This window comes from Falco rusticolus, chromosome 10 (genome assembly GCF_015220075.1).
Source record: "Falco rusticolus isolate bFalRus1 chromosome 10, bFalRus1.pri, whole genome shotgun sequence".
NCBI lineage: Eukaryota > Metazoa > Chordata > Aves > Falconiformes > Falconidae > Falco > Falco rusticolus.
Genome location: NC_051196.1, coordinates 15,324,592 through 15,344,353, shown reverse-complemented (window position 1 = coordinate 15,344,353; position 19,762 = coordinate 15,324,592). Strand labels below are relative to the sequence as shown.

Genomic DNA, 19,762 nt, shown 5'->3' with positions numbered 1-19,762 from the left:
AGCAGTCTCTGAAATCTTCGCACCTTTAAAAGCACACATTCTCATCCCTATACATATGTATGCATATGCATATAACATATGCAGAACCAGTTGTCTTGATCTGAAGATACCGTAGTGGGACTAGCTGTGCTTTTACTTCTGATACAACCGCTTTGGGGAATGCTAGAGAGATGAAGGTTGCTGCAGCCTTTTGTCTGAAATCTAATTGAGATACAATTAACCACGCTATTTAACTCTGTTAAGTGTTCTATATAAATACTTACTAGAATTAATTGTCTGTCTTTAAATTTAATTTAGGTAGGATTTATTTGACAAGTTTAAGTATCAGATGGTTACGTTGCAATACAACATCTACCACCTCAATTTGATGTATTTTTAAATCAGTCTTCCTCATCCTATAAATGACTTATTTTCACTAGTCATTAAGTACACTTTGGTAACAGAAAAGAAATACAAGCTTGGCCAGAACATGGGGAGAATCATTGTTATATAAGAGTAACCCTGTCTTTCAGGGCTTGTCTCCTTAATTAGCAGGAAACCTATGCAGTAATGGTATCTCTTGTGAGAAAGTTTTTCTGTCGCTCCTTCCCCTTCTGCACATACAGCGTTAATGCAGTTCTTCGTAAACCGTAACTTGTACGCTGTACAGATTACACAGAGATCTTTGATAACCATGAGCCATGATTTTGAATGTAGCTCTGCTGAGATACTGATTTCTGCAGGCTCAGGAAAACAGTTTCAGGTAAATCAATTTTTCATTAGCTAGTTTTGCTAATTGAAAACAGATACCTGCCTGTTGTGTGTTATTTGCTAGCTTGCATCCCTGTGTACGCTCAGGTGCAAAACCTCCCCTTTCTTATGTGGCTGCACAGTGACCAAAACCAGCTGAACCACGGCGGTTCTGCCGCAGTTGAAGGAGGGAGCAGGGGGAAGTGACACGGGCAGTTCACGGCCCCTGTGTGCTCTGAAGTACCGGGCTGCAGCAGAGGGTAAGCGTGCCAGGACGGGGAAGTCATGGGCTGACTCCGACGGTGGTTAGGTACAGCATGGACCACAACCTGCCGTCTGGCGAGGGGAATCAGCTGGAGCAGGGCACGGCCCAAGATGGCCTGGGTTAGATGTATTTGTATAATTGTCCTGAGGGAGAAGATTTGTCTCTTAAAATTCTTGCAGATGTCTTAGGTAGAATGGTTTATTTGGACTTCATTTAGAAAACAGAAATTGGACCTTAGTGCATTTTTCTTACCTCAGAGTGAGATACTGCGCTGCTCTGTGCTTTCTAAGCAGGCATCAACAATTACCATAAAAATGCTATGACTGTACAATCCTTTATTTTATGAGACATCAGTTTATTACCTTGGTGGATTTTCAGAAGCTTTTGTGTGGCAGGGTTTAGCAGTGATCCTTACCAATATGCAGTTGCAGCAAACCGTACAGGTTAGCCACACGGTAGTGCAATTTCCTTTCATTATCTAATGTGCAATACTGAACACATGAAAGGACAGTGCTTCCAAATGAGTTAGTTCTGCAGACTGATAAGGTAATATGGACACAGGTCACTGAGTTTCTTGCGTCCCAAGGCTGGCTTTGTTTCACTCTTAAAATTATTTCCTCATTATTCCTGGCTGTGATTCAAAGTTCTACATGCACTGAAACAGAAATTGCCCATCTTGAGGCTTTAATTAACACCTCATTTGCTCGTGGTGCTAATATATCTGGTTAGGTCATGGCTAAAATCTGGTTTTGCTGATTACAGTACAATTGTAATTTACATAAATAATGAAGCATTCCATTTATACTTGAGCTCTGTCATTGCACATTAGTGCCTACAGTTCTAAAGTAGAAAACTTGTTGAATAGCCTAGAATATGTGAAACATTTGTTCTTAATACAGAATATATGTCTTATTTGTTAATACAAAACAGGGATAAAATGTTATGAGCTTCTGTAAAGCCATCTGATATCTATGCTCGTATCTTATCTGCAGCTGGTTTTTATAGGTCTGTTAATAGAGCCTTTAACTGTTATCATCAGAAAACTTGTTGTGACTTGAGACTGCAGTATTGGTAATTGCGTGTAGTAAGTATACTGAGGCAGATACAGGCAGTGCGTCTCTCCTGAGAGAATAGCACGTTACACTTCAAACGAAATCAGGGTGGTCTGAGCACGCTGTTTGACTGAGGGGTGTCGCCATCAAGAAACAACGCTTGTAGAACAACTGCACCTGCATGGTGGTGCCAGGGAGAAACGTACAGCTCAGGGCAGCAACTGTGTTCAGCATAATTACACCACATTATACCAGTGTGTTTGGCACATTCTGGACTTCTGTACAACAGAAAATAAACTCCCTTCAACACCATTTTACAGGTTCCATATCTTCTGTTGTCGAAACAAGCATTTTCTAGTTCAATATACTTATTGATAATATACTTAATATTGTCCCCATCTGTAGTAGTGGATGCCCCTTTGTCCAAGAGAAGTGTAAGCATGCTATGATGCCTTGTCCCAAAGATTTATCAAACTCAGATTATTTTTTACTGAGTCTTATTCCACTAGCATTAGTTCTTAAATAATCCTTTTTTAACACATGTAATCTGGTATTTTAGGAATTAGAATTGGTTGTGAAAAAGAGAACTTTACACGAACATGGAAAGTTGTTCATGTGCTATATGGGGATACTTTCTTGGGTAAGACCTAGCTGCCTGATGCTGTAGCAGAGAACAGCAACTAATACAGCCATTTCTTCAATTAAAAATGAAATTGAAGGAGTGGAGGAAAAGGCGCTCTGGCTGTGTGGAAAAGCATGGCACATCCAAGTAAACGATCATTTTAAGAAACCTCAACATGAAGAATTTCTTAAAATTGAGTCCGGTTTTGGACTCAGAGCTGAATGGCAGCTGCCCTAGCACTACAGAAACAGTTCTGGCCTGCTCATCTGATGAAGAAGTTGATCTTTTTCCTTCAGCTACCGATTGATCTTTGCAAAGGTTTAACCGTTCTTTCCAGGTACTTTCTTTAGGTTTAGCATTTTTATGGCCACTTCTGTCCTGACCTTATTTCCCGCCCCCAGCACATTCAAAATCATGTCTTGTCTGCTCTTTTAGAGAGCGGGGTTGTGAATGGTTTTCTTTGGATGTGGGCACTTTCACACAGCTGATGAGCGCGCTGTGTGCTGCTTGATGTTAAAATAAGATTACAGATCTGTGAACTGTGCTGTGCTTGCTTGACTTGTTTCAGGAGATGGAGCCTTACTTGCCTATAACTAGCCAGGCTGTGCGATTCTGCATCTCAGGAACTACAGTGTTGTTCTGGGTGAGCATCTTTTTGAATCATCACTTTAACATCTATCAGAGTTGCTGATCATCACTTGTGACATTAACACAAACTGGTTTTATTAATGATATTAACACATGCTTTTATTTTTGTCCTGCAGATTTTTTGCTGTAATGCAAAATGCACTTCAATTCAGATTAAAAAAAAAAAAAAAAAAAAAGACCAGACCTTGGAAATATGTTATTAATCAGTAATTTGATTGGACATTTTAGCATAGGAAGAATTCTTTCTCTGGGTTATGTGCTGAACAAACCATACTGAAAAGAATTGTAGTAAAGAGGGGAAAAAAAGTATTATTAACTACCATTAAATATATATACATTCCTCAGTTGAAATATCTGCAGAGTGAATTTCAGGGTGGACAATATAAACTAACTTCACCCTTCCATCTCCATTTCTATGAGTCTGTATCCTTCTGCACTATTTTTTTTTCTTTTTTTTTTTTTTTTCCTGTTGGCATTGGATCTTCTGCTTGTGTTAACAAAATAATTTTATTGAGTTTAATGTGCTTGTGTACTTTGCATTTCAGATCTGCTGAACTCATACCCATAAAGAATAAAATTTAGAAAGTATAAAGCGTGGTGGTTTACAACTTCTTTCAAATGTTGCGTGCTTGTAGCTGTACTAAGCGCTAAGTGTATTTCAAATCTCTGTTGTTTTCTTAGGTGTCTCTTATTATAGCTAGCATGATCGCTGTGATTGTGTACCGTCTTGCAGTGTACGCTGCCTTTGCCAGCCTCATGGAGAACACTCAGACTTTACAGCCCATCAGCGGATTGCTGACCCCTCAGCTGGCAACTTCAGTCACAGCCTCGTGCCTGAATTTTGTAATCATCATGATATTGAATTTCTTATATGAGAGAATAGCCATCTGGATTACTGATATGGGTAAGCAGTGTACTTGAAGACTAAGCTTTTAAAGAATGACTACAGGGAGAACCCATCTAGAGATGCACTACGTGGCTCTCAACTCAGGCACAATGGGACCGCTAGGACTGTAGACTACCGAGTCTGTAGCTTGCAGCAGTGACTCAGTTGTATCCATGACCATACCGAACTTTTTCCTTGCATTTCAATAGTTACCACAAGCTGGTTTCTCTTAGTATGTTTGCTTATATCCAAACTAGTCTACAGAGACAACCACAATTCTGAACATAATTAAAAATTATCATGTCTTTAATATATTAGAGCCACTAAAGCAAGATCAAACTCTTGATTTAGCAGTATTTCAATTAGAAATCCTGAAGATGTATTTTTTTTTTAAATCTATCACAGCTTTCACAGCCATCTTTACAAGAAAAAAGACTACAGAATAATATCTTGCTTAAGGGGGAAGATAGGAGGATGGGGGATGGGATAGGACAGTCCATTTTTCATTTTTTTTTCTGAGCCATTTCCCTTAGCTATGGCTTTACAGATCTGGAGTTCCACAGGTTGAAGACAGAGATGGAGCAAGCTGAGAAGTTGGGCATGAGATACATTATTGTCGCTGTTGGTAGCGTTGCCTGCAGTAGGCTCACTCCAGAGCTGGAGGAGCCAGCAGGCAGGCCCAGAAAGATCTATTACTTTTTTTTGTAGCAGATTTTATGTTTTGATGTTGCTTGCTTGCTGGAAATACCCTTCCCTAGAGCTCTTCTGAAGTATTTGATTTTGTTTGCCCTTAATGATTTAGATGTACAAGTCCCTGCAGGTGCTTTATAGAAAGAAATAATCACAGAATATTTAGCTTGAGGGCAGGGAGAGCTGAGAGTGTTAAGTATTTGTAGCTTGTACAGCTGTCATAAAAACGGTTGGGTGATATTTTTTTTTTTTTGAGGTCTTACAAGTGGAATCAAGAATTGAAAGGTGTTTCTTGCAGACACTTAATGGGATGTTGCGCTGGGTTTATTTTGATTTATCATGGACCATCTCCTATCTTGGAGATCTGTATTGCTTATCTCACTTGGCCAGATTAGACTAGAGAAAGACAGAACAAGTAATAAGTAAAATTCCCCCTAGCAAAACCAAAACCAAACAGAAAATCGTAATTTTTTTTTAATCTTCCTTCAAGAGCACAAATTATAAGCAAGAAGGTGCAGCACTGTTGTTTTGCTGCTTCCAAGTGTGGAGGATTGATTTCTGGAGTGTCAGCGGTACCTGCGGTTCTCGTCACCGAGGGACAGTAGGTTTTACATCGGGGGGCTGCTGCGCTCCCCTGGCGGCCCCGGCAGCCGTGCCTGGCTCAGGCTTGAGATGTGCTTGGGGCCAGGGTGTGAAATGGCAGGAGTTCAATGACATGAAATGTTCAAACTCTGTTCATATTTGAATTCCTTAGAAATGTTAGGCCAGATTTTGCTTTCAGACATGCAGGTGTAACCTACCTCCAGTGCTCTGAACTGTCTGTCTGTCTGACAGAAACTTTTGAACAGCTCACTGACAATAAAGATGTTTTAATGAACTACAACCTAGGCAGACTGCCTCACCTGAGTGCTGCCTCCTCTATAGTGCAGTCATGTTAGGTTCCCAGCAAATAATGTACTTTCTTCTGTCATGAAAACTTACACCAAGCTTGGAAACGTTAGTTTACTCATATATATAAAATAACTTTACTGTAGGGCAGGTGAATTCAGCACGTCTGCCAGGTCATGACCAAATCAGAGGGTCCTGGAATACTTGTGGTGTATTTTCTTCCCCCTTTTCCCAGCTTGACTTGGTTATATGTTACCATTTAACAGGACATTTTACCAGTAAGGTGCTTAGGGCTTCCTGCTACCTTTTAAAAATGTAAACATTGTGGAGAATGTGATTACGAAGGCAGCAAAACCCTAAGCAAAAGTGCTGAATGATGATGTTGGTGATGATGTTCAGTACTGTTGAGATGCCTGTATCCTTCCCTGTTCTTCCCCCCCTGACGAGCCTGATCTTTTAGGGGCACAGGGCCCATCCATTTTCTGCTGATTTCAATGTTACACACAAACAGCATATTGAAAAAACCAATACTATAACATACTTCTGTACCACAAAGAAAAAAATCTTTATGATGTGCATTGTTAACAGTGAAATTTTCATACTCCAAGAGACGCTGCTAGTTACTCTTTGAGATTCATCTTGGATCTGCTAAAATAGCAGAAGATTTGGGGATAGACAAGTGCTAGTGGACAGTACAAAGAAGGGAAAATTGGAGCTTTTATAAAAGTTTCAAGAATTAATTTCATTTGCCTGCCTACTCGGAGAATTGCATTGTAAATTAAGGTAGGGTATCTGAGAGCAGGAACACCATCTGCTCAAATGTTTGTAGGTGTTTTCTTTTTCTTTGGGATATAAGGGCACAGTGCATGATGAGTATTTATGAATCTGTATCCTTCTAAAGACAGTAAAGGAAAACAAAATTACCGTTACAGAGATTCCCAGAACTCACATGGAGTACGAGAACCGGCTCACGATGAAAATGTTTTTGTTCCAGTTCGTCAACTACTATTCATCCTGCTTCTACGTTGCCTTTTTCAAAGGGAAGTTTGTTGGTTACCCAGGTGCCTACACATACATGTTCAATCGCTGGCGAAATGAAGAGGTAGGACTTTGTCAATTACGGTTGATTGAATTATAATAAACTAGTTAAACTCTTTATCGCCTCCAACCTGCCCAGTCCTAAATTGCCAGCTGCAGGTTTGGTCTGGAATGAGCTGGACCTCAGCTGGCTGTCCTGAGGCTGATGGAGGGGCTTCCAAGGATTCTTCCTGCTGTTGCTAGTCAAGGAGGCACCAGCAAATCTGTGCACAAGAAAATCTGTGGCTGTCAGTCATAAGGGTGAAAAATTGTAAAGCTTTTCTTGCCCTCAGTTCTCCTGAAATACCAGTGGATCTTGCCATAAGTCTTGAAAGTGATCCCCTAGGTTGAAGAAAGCTAATGTAAATGGAAATGGTCTCTGGCTTTTGGGTGTCTTCATTAGCTGTGTGAGGGACGACATTTTCAGAGAAATGGTGTGATAAAAGGCACATCTGTAAGCTTTTGCTTTTTTCCTCATCTCATTGCTAATTGTGCTGTTGGCACAGACATGAAATGCAGGACTTAATGTGAAGTGTTGCCTGGGAGTCAGTAGTACGGGAAAAACTTAATGCAAAACACAATGAAGTAATGCAGTGCACTTGCTCGTAGATTATCTCCTAATACTGGTCTGGCTGCTGAATTCTTAAGATGGATTCAAGAAAGAGTTGAAACTTTAGCGTTGTCAGCAAACAGCAGAGACCAGATACTGGCTGGTATTTGAATACCTCTGGTGTACGGCTATGAATAGAGAGCTTGGGTGCTTGGTAGGTCCAGGTTGGTCTGGTGTTGAGCTGGATGAGCGCCATAGATTCACCTTGCTGGGGCTGCAGGGTGGCTGCTGCACGCAGATGCTGCTGCCCCGTCTTTGTGTATCTGCACAGTGGTCAGCCTGAAGCATCTCTGAATTACAGTACACTGTCTTTTAAGTGGCCATTACGTTTTGGTGTGTTTTTTATCAAGCACGTTGAGCACTGAAAGCCCTTCTATAACAGCCTTCCTGAGAGGACATCTTAGTCGGTAGTCCAGATGAAAATTAAGTACTGTCCTAATAAGTTTGAAGAACTCTTTTTTTTTTTAATTTATACAGTAGTGGAATATAGTTTATGTGGGTAGTGTCCATTATTCCTGTCTGTTAACCCCCAATTTGTCTCTGCCAGTGCGATCCTGCGGGCTGTTTGATAGAACTGACGACACAGCTTACCATAGTCATGGCTGGCAAACAGATCTGGGGAAATATCCAAGAGGCCATTGTACCGTAAGTTATCCCTTACAGCAAGATGCCCGTGTTATAGACAAAAGAAATTCTTGGGATGAGTGGTAACAAGCAGAATCATAGAATCATTTCAGTAGGAAAAGACCTTTAAGACCACCAAGTCCAACTGGTCACAGAGCTGGGTTGAACCTGGTGCCATTGGCCTCGGCCCATGGGCTCAGCCTGCCCAGCCCCCCCGCCGCCCCCCCAGCCTTGTGCCCCATCCCCGGCCGGGGTCCCCTGCAGCTGGCTGAGGGCGCTGCCCCCCTGGCCCAGGCCGTGGGCAGAGCCATGGCACAGGGCTGGCCCCAGCACGGAGCCCTGGGAACACCCCGTGTGCCCGGCGCCCCCGGGAGGTGGCTCCATCCACCCCCGCGCCTCGGGCTCGGCCGCCCGGGCAGCTTTGACCCCAGCGCAGAGCTCGCCCGCCCGGCCGGCAGCAGCCGCTGGCACAGGGGGTGCTGGGGGAGACGGGCCAAAGGCTCCGCTGGGCTCCGGGTGGGCAGCACGCGCGGCCTCCCCTCACCCGCTCGGCGGTGATGGGTGTCACATGGGCTGACCTCCCGTCTTTTGGGACCTCCCCGGTTAGCCAAGAATGCTGATAAATGAGGGAGGGCAACTTGGCGAGCTTTTCTGCCAGCTCCCTCGGTACCCTCGGGTGGATCCCATCCAGCCCCGTGGACTGGTGCGTGTCCAAGTGGAGCAGCCGGGCACTGACCGTTTCCTCCTGGACGGTGGGGGCTTCATTCTGCTCCTCGTCCCTGTCCCCGTCTTCCGGCTCGGGGGGCCGAGTACCCAGAGAGAAGCTGGTCTATTAAAGACAGGCAGAGAAAGCTTTAAGTACCTCAGTCTTTTCCTCATCCTTTGTGGCAAAGTTCCCCACCACATCCAATAAAGGATGCACATTATCCTTGGCCCTCTTTTGGTTGCTGCTGTATTTGTAAAAACACCTTTTGGGTTTTTTTTACAGCGGTGGCCAGCCTGAGTTCTGGCTGGGCTTTCACCTCTCTAACCTTCACCCTGCATAACCTCACAACATCCTTATAGTTGCCTGCTATATTCTGCGTTGCCTGCCTCTTCTTCCAGAGGTGGTAAACTCTCCTTTTTTCCTGGAGTTCCACCAAAATTATTGCCATATGAAGAGGCTAAGAAAAAAACCCTGTAAATCAAGCACAAATTCTGAGTAGAGTCATTTTGTAGAGGCTTTTGGCTTCTTTTTATGAAAGCCATGCTTGTAAAAGCATGTTGCTGCAAGGAGCTTGCTTAGAGAAAGGGCTACTTGATCTGCTTCTTTCATTTGTAACTTTTTTCTGCATATACAGCTGGATTTGTAACTGGTGGGGTCGTCGGAAAGCCAGAAATAATCCAGAAAATTTATACAGTCGCTGGGAGCAAGACCATGATTTGCAGATATTTGGAGCCTTAGGACTGTTCTATGAATATCTAGAAATGGGTAAGTTTAAAAATACACATTTGGAATTGAGGACAAGACGGCTTGTGCTGACACAAAAAAAAAAAAGCTTCTCAATTAATAGTTATGGGTTGATGCCATCACTTTCATCTGGTAAACAGTAGACAGTTAACTGCTGGAAATCATTAAATAGGTCAGCCTGATTAAGAACAAAACAAAACAAAAAAAGCTGCCTTTGCATCTTCGACTGCAGAGAATTTCACAGAAACGCTGCAAAGACCGTTTGTTTCCCTTGTTTAAACAGGGAACATTTTTCTTGGTGCAGCCAGCTGTCTCGGTGTCTGTTCTGTTCTTGTTCCCAGGCATATTCTCAGCTGATGTCAGTGGAAATTGTAAGTATGGGATGGGTGCCAAATAGGCTGTAAGGATGGGTACTGCAGATATGAGATCTACAAACTGGATCAGGGAGAATCCGCTGAGTTTTAGGTTTGCACTGCGTAGTGCCTTGCTGCAGTCCTGCAGACCAGCAGAGGGAGCATGGGTAACAGAATAGGATTTTTCAAAGGTAATGTGAACACGGCAGCGTATGGAATGAGTTTACAAAACCTGAGAAACTAAAACTAGAAACTGAATCCAAACTAAATCTAAAAGACACTAAACCCCATAAAATAGTATTTGTCCATTACAAGGACAAAATTTGTGGAGAAGTGGATTTTTGTGTTGTATTATTTCTACAGAAATAATTCTAAATGCTCTAGATTGCCTAGAGGTGTGGAGTTTTATTATTGTCACTTCGGACATGGTAGTTCATACAGGGCTGGGATCTTACAAAATTAATGCACTCAATCAGTGTTGTCAGCCATGCCTGTTAATAGATGTCCTTACTCTTCCTCAGTCAGCACTGAAGCAGTATGCTCCAGCAATGTCCTGGGGCTGCCAAGCTAACAGGAATTTTGTTGCTTGTCTAAGATGAAGAACTCATCACTGAAATCATGGAAGAGCTGATGACTGGTGTATGGGAATTTATTTTTATTCACTGCCTAAACCAGATAAGATGTTCTATTTCCTATCTTTAACATATAGTGGCAGTATTGGCTCGGCACTGAGTACTGTCACATTCTGTACCCAGAAACATTTCATCCCACTAAAGAGATCATTCGTGTATTCTATTTGCAATTCTTAAACTAATGTTAAGGCTCCCCAGTGGAACTATTGAATATGGAATTGGTATTAATATTTTGACTGAAGCATTAACAGTAGGTGGAGGTAAGGTTGTCATAGAAGTAAAAGTAGTTCCTCTTTTTCATTTAGGAGCGTAGCTGGTAAGTAAAAGGAGAACAGGCTTGCTCTGTACAAACTGCAGGAGAGGAAAAATAGCCTGGTTTTGTTCCTGTCATAATGCAGAAATGTGATGTATGAGTACATTCCAGTTCCCCTACAGTTAGTGCCATTCGTGAGAGAACTGCAGCACCGTGAAAGAATCAGTATCCAGCACTGCTGGCAGCATCGTCTGACAGGACCCAGATGTCCCTTGGGTGCTGCAGGATGGCAGCCCTAAGAGACTAAAGTCTCGGGTCGGGGACAAGTCACCACTTAGCGCATGCCAGGGCTGGAGGTGACTTGTGCAGCCTGGCAGAAGTTTGCCCATAGTCTGCTAGAGGCAACTTGCGTGTTTCATTGGCGTCCTGAGGGTACTTTTGTAGGGGCAGATTTTGGCACTTCTCTTTTCTCCCTTGCAGTCATTCAGTTTGGATTCATTACGCTCTTTGTGGCGTCCTTTCCCCTGGCTCCCCTTCTTGCTCTGATGAATAATATCCTGGAGATTCGAGTAGACTCCTGGAAATTAACCACTCAGTACAGGAGACCGGTGGCTGCAAAAGCGCACAGCATAGGAGTTTGGCAGGAGATCCTGAACGGAATGGCCATCTTGTCTGTTGTCACTAATGTAAGTACCTTAACTGTGCTACATCAATTTTGATTCTTCCGTGTACTCGGAATTTGCAGATTTAAAAATCAGCTGATGCTTTTTCTCCATCAATAGTATTCACGTTATCACAAGGTTTGACCGTATCTCTGTAGAGTAACCTTTGGGTGATTCAGCTTGTCCGTGTGTGGACGACACGCAGCTCCCAGTCCACATTGCGCTGGACAATAACCTTTCATTCACTTGTCTGTGTTTTCCAGCATTTTGGAATGGCACAAGCCGGTCTGAAGCTTAGTCTGATGAAGCACACTTGATTGCCCAGAGGGGACCGTAGGGGACAGGAGAGGTGGATTAATTCTGTCAGCCAGATGACATTTCTGTCTTGTCGCTATGAGGCCTGTTCTGTGGGAATTCTGCTCGTTCATCTGCTTCTGGATGCCCCTGTGTGGGGGCAGTGTCTCAGAGTGCTTTTTATACACTGTAAACTAAGTGCTATGCTGGTTATTTCATCTTAAGTATAATGTAGACGGCTGAGCAAAAGACTTGCCTCTTTTTAGTGTAGAATATTCAGCAGTATCAGATCGGCAAGTATCTGAGGCAACAAACCCACTTCACTTGCCTAGTGAGCAAGGTGCCTGAGCATCTTCAGTGTCTCAGGTTTCCTGGCAAAACGTGCTGGTAGCCATGTTTCCTTTTTAAATACAGCCAGAGAACATGCCGCCCCTTCTTTCTTAAAGTGATCGCACACTGGATTTGGGTTGATCCTTTCTCACAAGAACTCAAAGCCATGTCCCCCCTTTCACGAAGGAATGCCATTATCACAGATAAAAGGCAGTTTGGTGTGAGGCGATCTTTGGTGTTAGGTGCCCCTTGTAAGGGCCATTCACGTATTTTGTTCACTGAGTGCTGGTGTTTGCAGCAGAGGCTGCAAGTCAGCATTGTTACAAGGTCAAGTGCCCGAATCGTGCTGCTCACCCTTGCTTAAAAGATCCTGGGTTATGCCACAGTGTCACGGTACCAAAGTCTCTTTATGAATCTGCTCAGCCCAAGTTTTGTGCACCATTTCCTTAATCTCTTTCTCTGATTTTTTTTCAGGCTTTTATTGTTGCATTCACATCAGATATGATTCCTCGTTTAGTTTACTACTATGCTTATTCTGAAAGTGAAGACTCACCTATGTCTGGATACATAAACAATAGTTTGTCAGTGTTTCAAATCTCGGATTTTCCATACAGAAACAAGCCTAAAATGAATCCGGAAAACTTTGTCATATGCAGGTTGGTGTTGGTGTAATAATAAATATTTTACCACTTTGTTTAGAATACAGCATAAGAAATCAAGGCAGATCTTAGTGTACTACAAATTAAATTACGTTGTTCTCATCATTCTAAAGTGTGAGAGGTAATATTTAAGCTATTAACAAGGCAGCGCTTGAGATGGTAAGAGGTCATGCCAGTAATAAAAATCACCTTTTTGTTGTTTGAGACTCTCATTGCTAATGTCTTTTTGTTTGGTTTTGCTTTTTTACTTAATCAAACTATTAATCTTTGAGTGATGGAGGAGATTTATGTCCCTAAAGTTGCAAACTTCAGCCTATATTTTCAAAGGGGTTTAGGCTGTAATGCCTGAGTGGACCAAGAAGTGTTATTAAGGGGATGTTTAGATTCCAAAGCTGAAAATGAGAGGTAGTATCTAAAATCAGTTGTTGTTGTGCTAAATAACACCAAGGATCTGGGCTATCCTGCTTTCATTAAAAAAATAGCCCTTTCTTGCTAGAAGAAGCATTGGAGGTTCTAGAATAATTGCAAAAGAACTTTGGAGAAGTCCGTGGTAAAAAAAAAAATTGATTTCATGAAAAAAAATATTCCCAAAACAAATGATCCAAAGGAAAAATCTCCAACACTTTAAGAAGCAGCTACATTTGTATGATGTATTATCTTTAAAGCCCCAGGAGTCTTTATCCTACTTGTACCTTTAAGTGTAGAACACGTACTCAAGACTGTCCTTCCATTAAACCCTGCATCTGTCCAGTGTATAAACTGTCAACGTGTGTCACATTTATTCAGCACTTGCCCATTGCTGTGTGATACATTCCAACAGTCTGTCCTGTATGATGTGATCATTGCCTGAAAAAAAAAAGTAACCTATGTACAAAATTTCACTCCTCACGCATCCTCCTTTCTACTCTGTTGCTGTGAACGTGAGGGTGTTTGCTTAAACATAGGATGGAAACAAATTGAGAGGCAACCTTTTTCTGCCAAAAGAAACAGACCATTAAAAACAAGATGAAAAGGTTCTTTAAGTGACAGCTGTATTTGCCTGTAAGTGTCACTGAGCTTGTAGTCTGTCTCAGACTGAATGTGACGTTTCACCTTTGCATGTTGTTCTGTCCAACAGGTACAGAGACTATCGATATCCTCCGGACCATGAGAGGAAATACTTACACACCATGCAGTTCTGGCACATTCTTGCTGCAAAACTGGCTTTTATCATTATTATGGAGGTATGTTCCCTACAAAATTTCCTTTGGAAATTGGTACCTTGTAGTTTCTCTAGGTAGTCGCTAATGTTACAGAAAACAGAATTGCTGAGAGTATAACATAGTTTCTTCCCTAAGTAATACCAAGTATTTGTGTCCTAAGTGGTTACTGTAACTAAGTCATTTAACTTTAGGGAGTTAACCTCAGAGTAAGAACCGTGAAAACAGCTGAGGAGTCGGCTAAATTTGATCGAAACGAAACAGCATAATAAAAAAGGTCTTTATGCAGATGGAAGAGACATGAACCACCAAGAGTAGTGCTTTCACTCCTACTGGTTTCATTAAAAAGCTGTATGTGAGATGACTCTATTCAAAATCCCGAAAGCGTTTTACAGCGATGCATATTGGCCAAAAATAGCTGAATCAGTTATTTGGGTAACGAGCACTTCAGTATTAAGCCACTGGCTTGCAAGTTCTGAAGGGAAAAGGGAGTTGATAAAGTGCTCTTCACTTTTCCTACTGTATCTTACCATTTTTGAATAGCTGAGCGTTACAGCACAGCTGTGTGAATTCTCTAAGAAATCACACAGAGGTATCAGAAAGTGATGCTAATGATTCAGAGCCTTTCCTCCTGGGTTTGCTAATTCATAAATGGTTTGGAATTAAAGTTTCTGCGTGAAAGGAAGCGTTTTAGTCTTCATGCACATACCAGATACACATTAGTTTGTTACGTGTTGTTCCAGGACAGATAAGGGCAATGTGTTCTGTTTGTGATCTGGTTTGTGTTAGATAAAACAATAGGTGTTTAATTCAGTAATGAGCTGTTACATTTCCCCTGTCTTCCCCTTTTTTTATTTCCCCCCCCAGCATGTTGTATTCATCGTCAAATTCTTTGTAGCATGGATGATTCCTGATGTCCCTGCAGACGTAAAAGCAAAAATAAAACGTGAGAAATATTTAACACAGAAAATCCTGCATGAGTATGAACTTGAAAAACTGAAGGAGAGACTGTGTCAAGGTGATAAAGGAGCCACGGAAAAAGAGTTCATCGCCACAGAAGGGAGAATGGAGTTATCCAGAGCAATGTAGTTGAAGAAAACCCAGCTGTTTGGGATTTAACTTGGTTTAGCTTTTTTATCTGTGATTTGCTCAGTATGCATCATCTTGAAAGCTATAGGATGGTTTCAACCCTTTGCTTTCAGTCCAAAGATTTTAGACTTTTCTTTAAAAGTCTTACTGAGCATTCTAGGTTTAATAAGTCTACTTAACTGTATGACTTCAGCACTGTTTTCTATTTACCCGCCACTTCAATATTGTGTAATCTTGTAATACTAGAATTTGGATTCCAGCTACGGGGAATGTTACCTTCAAAGGGCTGACAGGATATAAGGTCATTACCACCAAGCCCTCCCCCTCTTGCTAAATGCAAAGCTCCAGGCTGTATCCCAGCTGAATGAAAAGGATAACATAGAGGACTCCTGCTGTGGAAAATGCTGAGAATTATTATTTTTATGACATGATCATTTAAATAGGAGAACGCTCCAGATACAAGGGTTTGGGGCTTTTTTTGTCCAGTATGTCTTATGAAACATTTGTTTGCAGCTTTGAACTTCTATACACTTTTTTAGAAAGAATTGATTTTAAAAAATATACTGACTTAATTCCACTTGGAATTGTTTATAGCCACAGAATTTGGTTAATACATACTAACAAAGGAAAAGAACTCCATAATTTGTTTTCATAAAGATCTCATCTGCCAAAGAGTTTGCTCTTTAAATGCAAGTATTGTGGAATCGTCTAATTGCATTTTTTTTAAAAAAAATCTATACAGTTTGGAGAAATATAGTTTATTTATTTCTCAGTCTCAAAACCTGCCATTGGAAGGTAGTGCTTGATACTAGTTTTGGCCAAAGCTACTCCTTTGTGTGGTTTCTCTGTGAGTGCCACCAAAGGGCTGAAGCTGTGCGGCTGTACTTGCTGCACACTGTGGTGTGGTGCAGTGCCTTGGGAGCTGGACCGCCACACTGGTTGATCTAGCAGGATGGTTTGTACCTGGATTTGTAATCAGAAGATTTTAAGCATGCCAAATAATCTGTGTTTACGTTGTTACTGTCCTTATACATAGGATCCTGGGAGTTTTGTTTTCATTCTGGGGTGTTTCTTTCTTTTTAAGAAGGATTTTTTTTTTTCTGTTTTGTCATGGGGCTTTTCTACAAAATTACCAAGTTTATAAATATATAATAACTACTTGTGCAAAGTAGCTATCAGCTGTTAAATGTGCCCTCATTTTATAATTTGAAGCAGTTAGGCATTTTTATGATTTTGCTGTATATTTAAAACATATCAACACTTCCATGCTTAGTGCCTTGTTTATTTGCATTTGGCAAAAGATGTGAAAACGATCACTATGGGGAAATGCGTGTTTCCAAGGCGTGCTCGCAGGCACTGTGATACTGTGAACCTGCACGTGGAGCTGTACAGTGTTAGCCAAACGGTGCCTGCCCTGGCCCGCTTTTGTTTTAGTGGTATGCGAACTGTTCGTGGAGAGCAGAGCGTACCTGGACTGCTTAGATGAAGTTGCACCAGGCTATTGAGCTCTCTCATGCTGAAGTACACTAGCTGGAGAGTTTAGAAATTTTACTATATTTGCACTTTGAAAGTTATACTTCCTTGCAAGTATACACACACACACACAAAAAATATATTTGTATTCCGTATCAGCCAAATGATGTACTGTTTACTGAATCCACAACTTAAGGTTCTTGTGTCCTGTTTTTGCACACCTAGCCTACATCTTGGAATACTTGGCTAGTAACCTTAATGTTGTAACAGAGTTTAAAACCGATGTCTTGAGTAGAACCATCATTATTAGCAAAAGTTTCAATATTGAAGTGCCTACCTCGAACAAACATCGCATGGTTTGGCTGCCAGTCAAGGAGTTGAGGCAGATGTACATTTCTCATTACTGTAAGTTATTCAGCTTCATTCTGTAAGTTTGGTTGGTAAATCAAGCCTGTTGGCAATCCATGTTTGTGATGAACTGACCGTGGTTTTGAATATTCGGATATATTTGAAGTAATGGATTAATTGGAGGAACACATGTTTAAATAAATTAGCTCTGCTGCTTAATGTATAAGCCAAAGAAGAGTATCAGTCACCATAATTGTCTGTGCAACACCAGAATTAACACAATGCAAGCACTGTGCTGCTGCTTTCTTACACATATACTGTTAACTAAACTAACTTAGATATTATGGTTTTGCTGCTGTTAACAATGCAAGCAGTTGCTTCAAACAGTAAAGTCACGTGATGCAAAGTGACGTTTCTATGCAAAATGTACAATCTAATTGAAGCTGAAAACCGATCGGAAAATTCAGCATTAGATGCACTATTTCTGCTTACAGAATGTTAATTTCTTCAGGTCCTGTAATAAAGTGTCCTAATACACTACACTTGAAAAGATGTCAGCAAAACAGTTGTGTTGTGAATGAACAATGCTATATAACAGCAAGATGGAGGAAAACAAGGAAATACCTTAGTTGGGGATATGGCGTTGATGTGCAGAAGCTCCCCATGCAGACTCTGAATTTCAGTTGATGTTTTGACCCCTACTTCTTGCTTCCTTCAAACTTATTTTTTGAGATCACTTTGTACTTCCTATACAAACAGATGTTCTGCAAATGTATCATACAATAGAAAGTGGAAAAAATCTGGGATCAGCTTATTTGAAAAGAAATATATATATCTTAAAAATATATCATTGCACTTTGTATATAGAAACTGTTGAAAAGAGAATGTGTTTCATATTAAGAGCTAATGTCACCTAACAAAATAAGTAACACCTCTTTACATAATAGTTTGCTTTATTTGTCATTAAGCAGTATTTTCACAAGAGATTATTGGTATGATTAGGATGATAATGGTTCACATACATACTCATTCTCTGAAGTGTTCTTGGAAAGTGGCAAAAATAAGAGAAATGGACTGGTCAGTTTGAGGACGTGCTTATTCTTGTAATACTTTGATTTTGATCTGTTTAATATAAGTATCTGAAAGTGTCCTTTAACCAAAGTGAAGATAGTTCTGGGTTGGAACTACTGTAAGCAAGAGTAGATTGCTTCATTAGAATTACAAAAAGAAAATTGGCCTTTCAAGTGTAATAAAATCAGGGATTTTTTTTTTTTCCCCCATTAAAATTTAGTAATTTTACCTTGGAAAGATTTAGTGTGGTATGTTCTAAGCAAATGACTGCAAAGTAAGAGTGCTACTCTTAAGATGCTATGCTGTTTTTTTCTAGAAGATTTTGTTAGTCTGCTTTTCCTTTTTTATGTAATACTGTCAGTTTGAGACAACAGAACAGAATGAAAATAGATGGACTTTCCTACTGTTCTCTGTGTCCTGGCTTGTTTTGACTTGCACCGTCATGCGATCTCAGTGGCGTTGTTTTCTATGTATGTTGCTGATATATAGGATACACTAATGTTGGAATAAATTTTGTAAACATTGTGTTCAGCTAACATATATTTACATTTAATAAGATCTAAATCTGGCAAATAAAGCAGTGTTTATTTTTAATGTGTTGTCAACTTGCTTTTGAAATCTCAAGAATTCAGAGAGGAGCTGAAGTATTAGAAGTTAAATGCCCAGAGTCTCATGGAGAAAATTATTCCTACAGCAGGATATTTGGATGTTGTATGGTATGTTTCCTCCAATTGTAACTTTACAGGTTTCTTATTCAGATTATTGAAGAAAGCCTCAATCTGACTGCCGTCTTCCACTTGATAATCACAGTGTGACTGTCTCTTCTGTCTTCCTGCATTTTCTTAAGAATAAATTACCAAGGAAAACCTGTACTGAGCTCTGGATGTGCTGTAGGCAGCACACATGGAGCGAGATGGCACAGGTGTGTGAGAGCCTATGAGGGAACTGAACTTTGCAGATTCCTTATGTTAGAAGACCACAGTTCAGTGTAACAGACCCAGGACTTTCACCTTCCTTTCCGTACGGTGCAAACAGGATATTAACACACATTCATTTCCAGCCAGGCAGCTTTTCTCTTCGTTCTCGGGATACAGTTTTCATTCTTGCGATGCCAGGGCCTGAGGTGACTTCTCAAGTTCTCAGTCAGTCACACACGCAGTTTTCACACGCAGCGCGAGTGGTTCACATGTACACTCAAATAGCGTTGAGCGCATGCATTGGAAAATATGGCAGAGCTAAAGCTTTTCCGAGGGACCGGTGAAGTCTTACTGTTTGTAGATAGCTTTGCATATTTTAATCTTTCTTAAAACTCAGTATTGGCACCAGTGCAGGGCTTTGAATTAAATCACAGAGAATCTGGATTCAAGTTTATGACTTGTTCTCAATTGACAGCATCAGCACATGTTACCTCTCCTGTTACATTGTGTTAGAACTTCTCTGGGAACAGGATCACCTGCTAGACTTGGTAGGTCATTTCTTTTGTAACTTTGAAATGATAAATTAAGAGATGCAATAGCAGTAACCAAATTAAAGAAACATATGATATGATTAAAAAGATCGTGTCTATATGAAAAAAAAAAAAAAAGACCAAAACAAGCAAGGTGTAATTATGTAAATTATGTATTAATGCTACTACCACTGTGCTGGTTACTGAGGTGAGATACCTTACTTAGGTATCAAAAGGAGGAATGAAGCATTAAGAAAACCGGAGAAGAAAGTGGTACAAAAGGAAAGTGAGAAAAGGGAGGAGAGGGGGAGGAAGGCAAAGGAAGGTGCTGTTGCTATGCAGGATATAGGGCATATTTATGTATTACGAAAGCATTCAGGTGCATTCAAGCTTTGCTCTTGGAGTTTAAAC

The 19,762-nt window shown here is 40.9% G+C and overlaps 1 protein-coding gene across 4 annotated transcripts in view; it reads left to right on the top strand.

Annotated features, from left to right (window-relative positions):
- ANO5 (anoctamin 5) overlaps positions 1-18,498 on the top strand; it is a 62,498-nt gene extending 44,000 nt beyond the window's left edge. For all 4 annotated transcript variants that reach the window (XM_037403377.1, XM_037403379.1, XM_037403378.1 and 1 more), the window contains 9 exons: positions 3,237-3,311; positions 3,998-4,220; positions 6,713-6,882; positions 8,015-8,112; positions 9,432-9,562; positions 11,260-11,465; positions 12,540-12,721; positions 13,842-13,947; positions 14,791-18,498. In XM_037403377.1, the coding sequence (XP_037259274.1) occupies positions 3,237-3,311; positions 3,998-4,220; positions 6,713-6,882; positions 8,015-8,112; positions 9,432-9,562; positions 11,260-11,465; positions 12,540-12,721; positions 13,842-13,947; positions 14,791-15,012 (1,413 nt within the window). In that variant the 3' untranslated portion in view covers positions 15,013-18,498. The remainder of the gene's footprint in view (positions 1-3,236; positions 3,312-3,997; positions 4,221-6,712; positions 6,883-8,014; positions 8,113-9,431; positions 9,563-11,259; positions 11,466-12,539; positions 12,722-13,841; positions 13,948-14,790) is intronic.
- Positions 18,499-19,762: the final 1,264 nt, after the last annotated feature.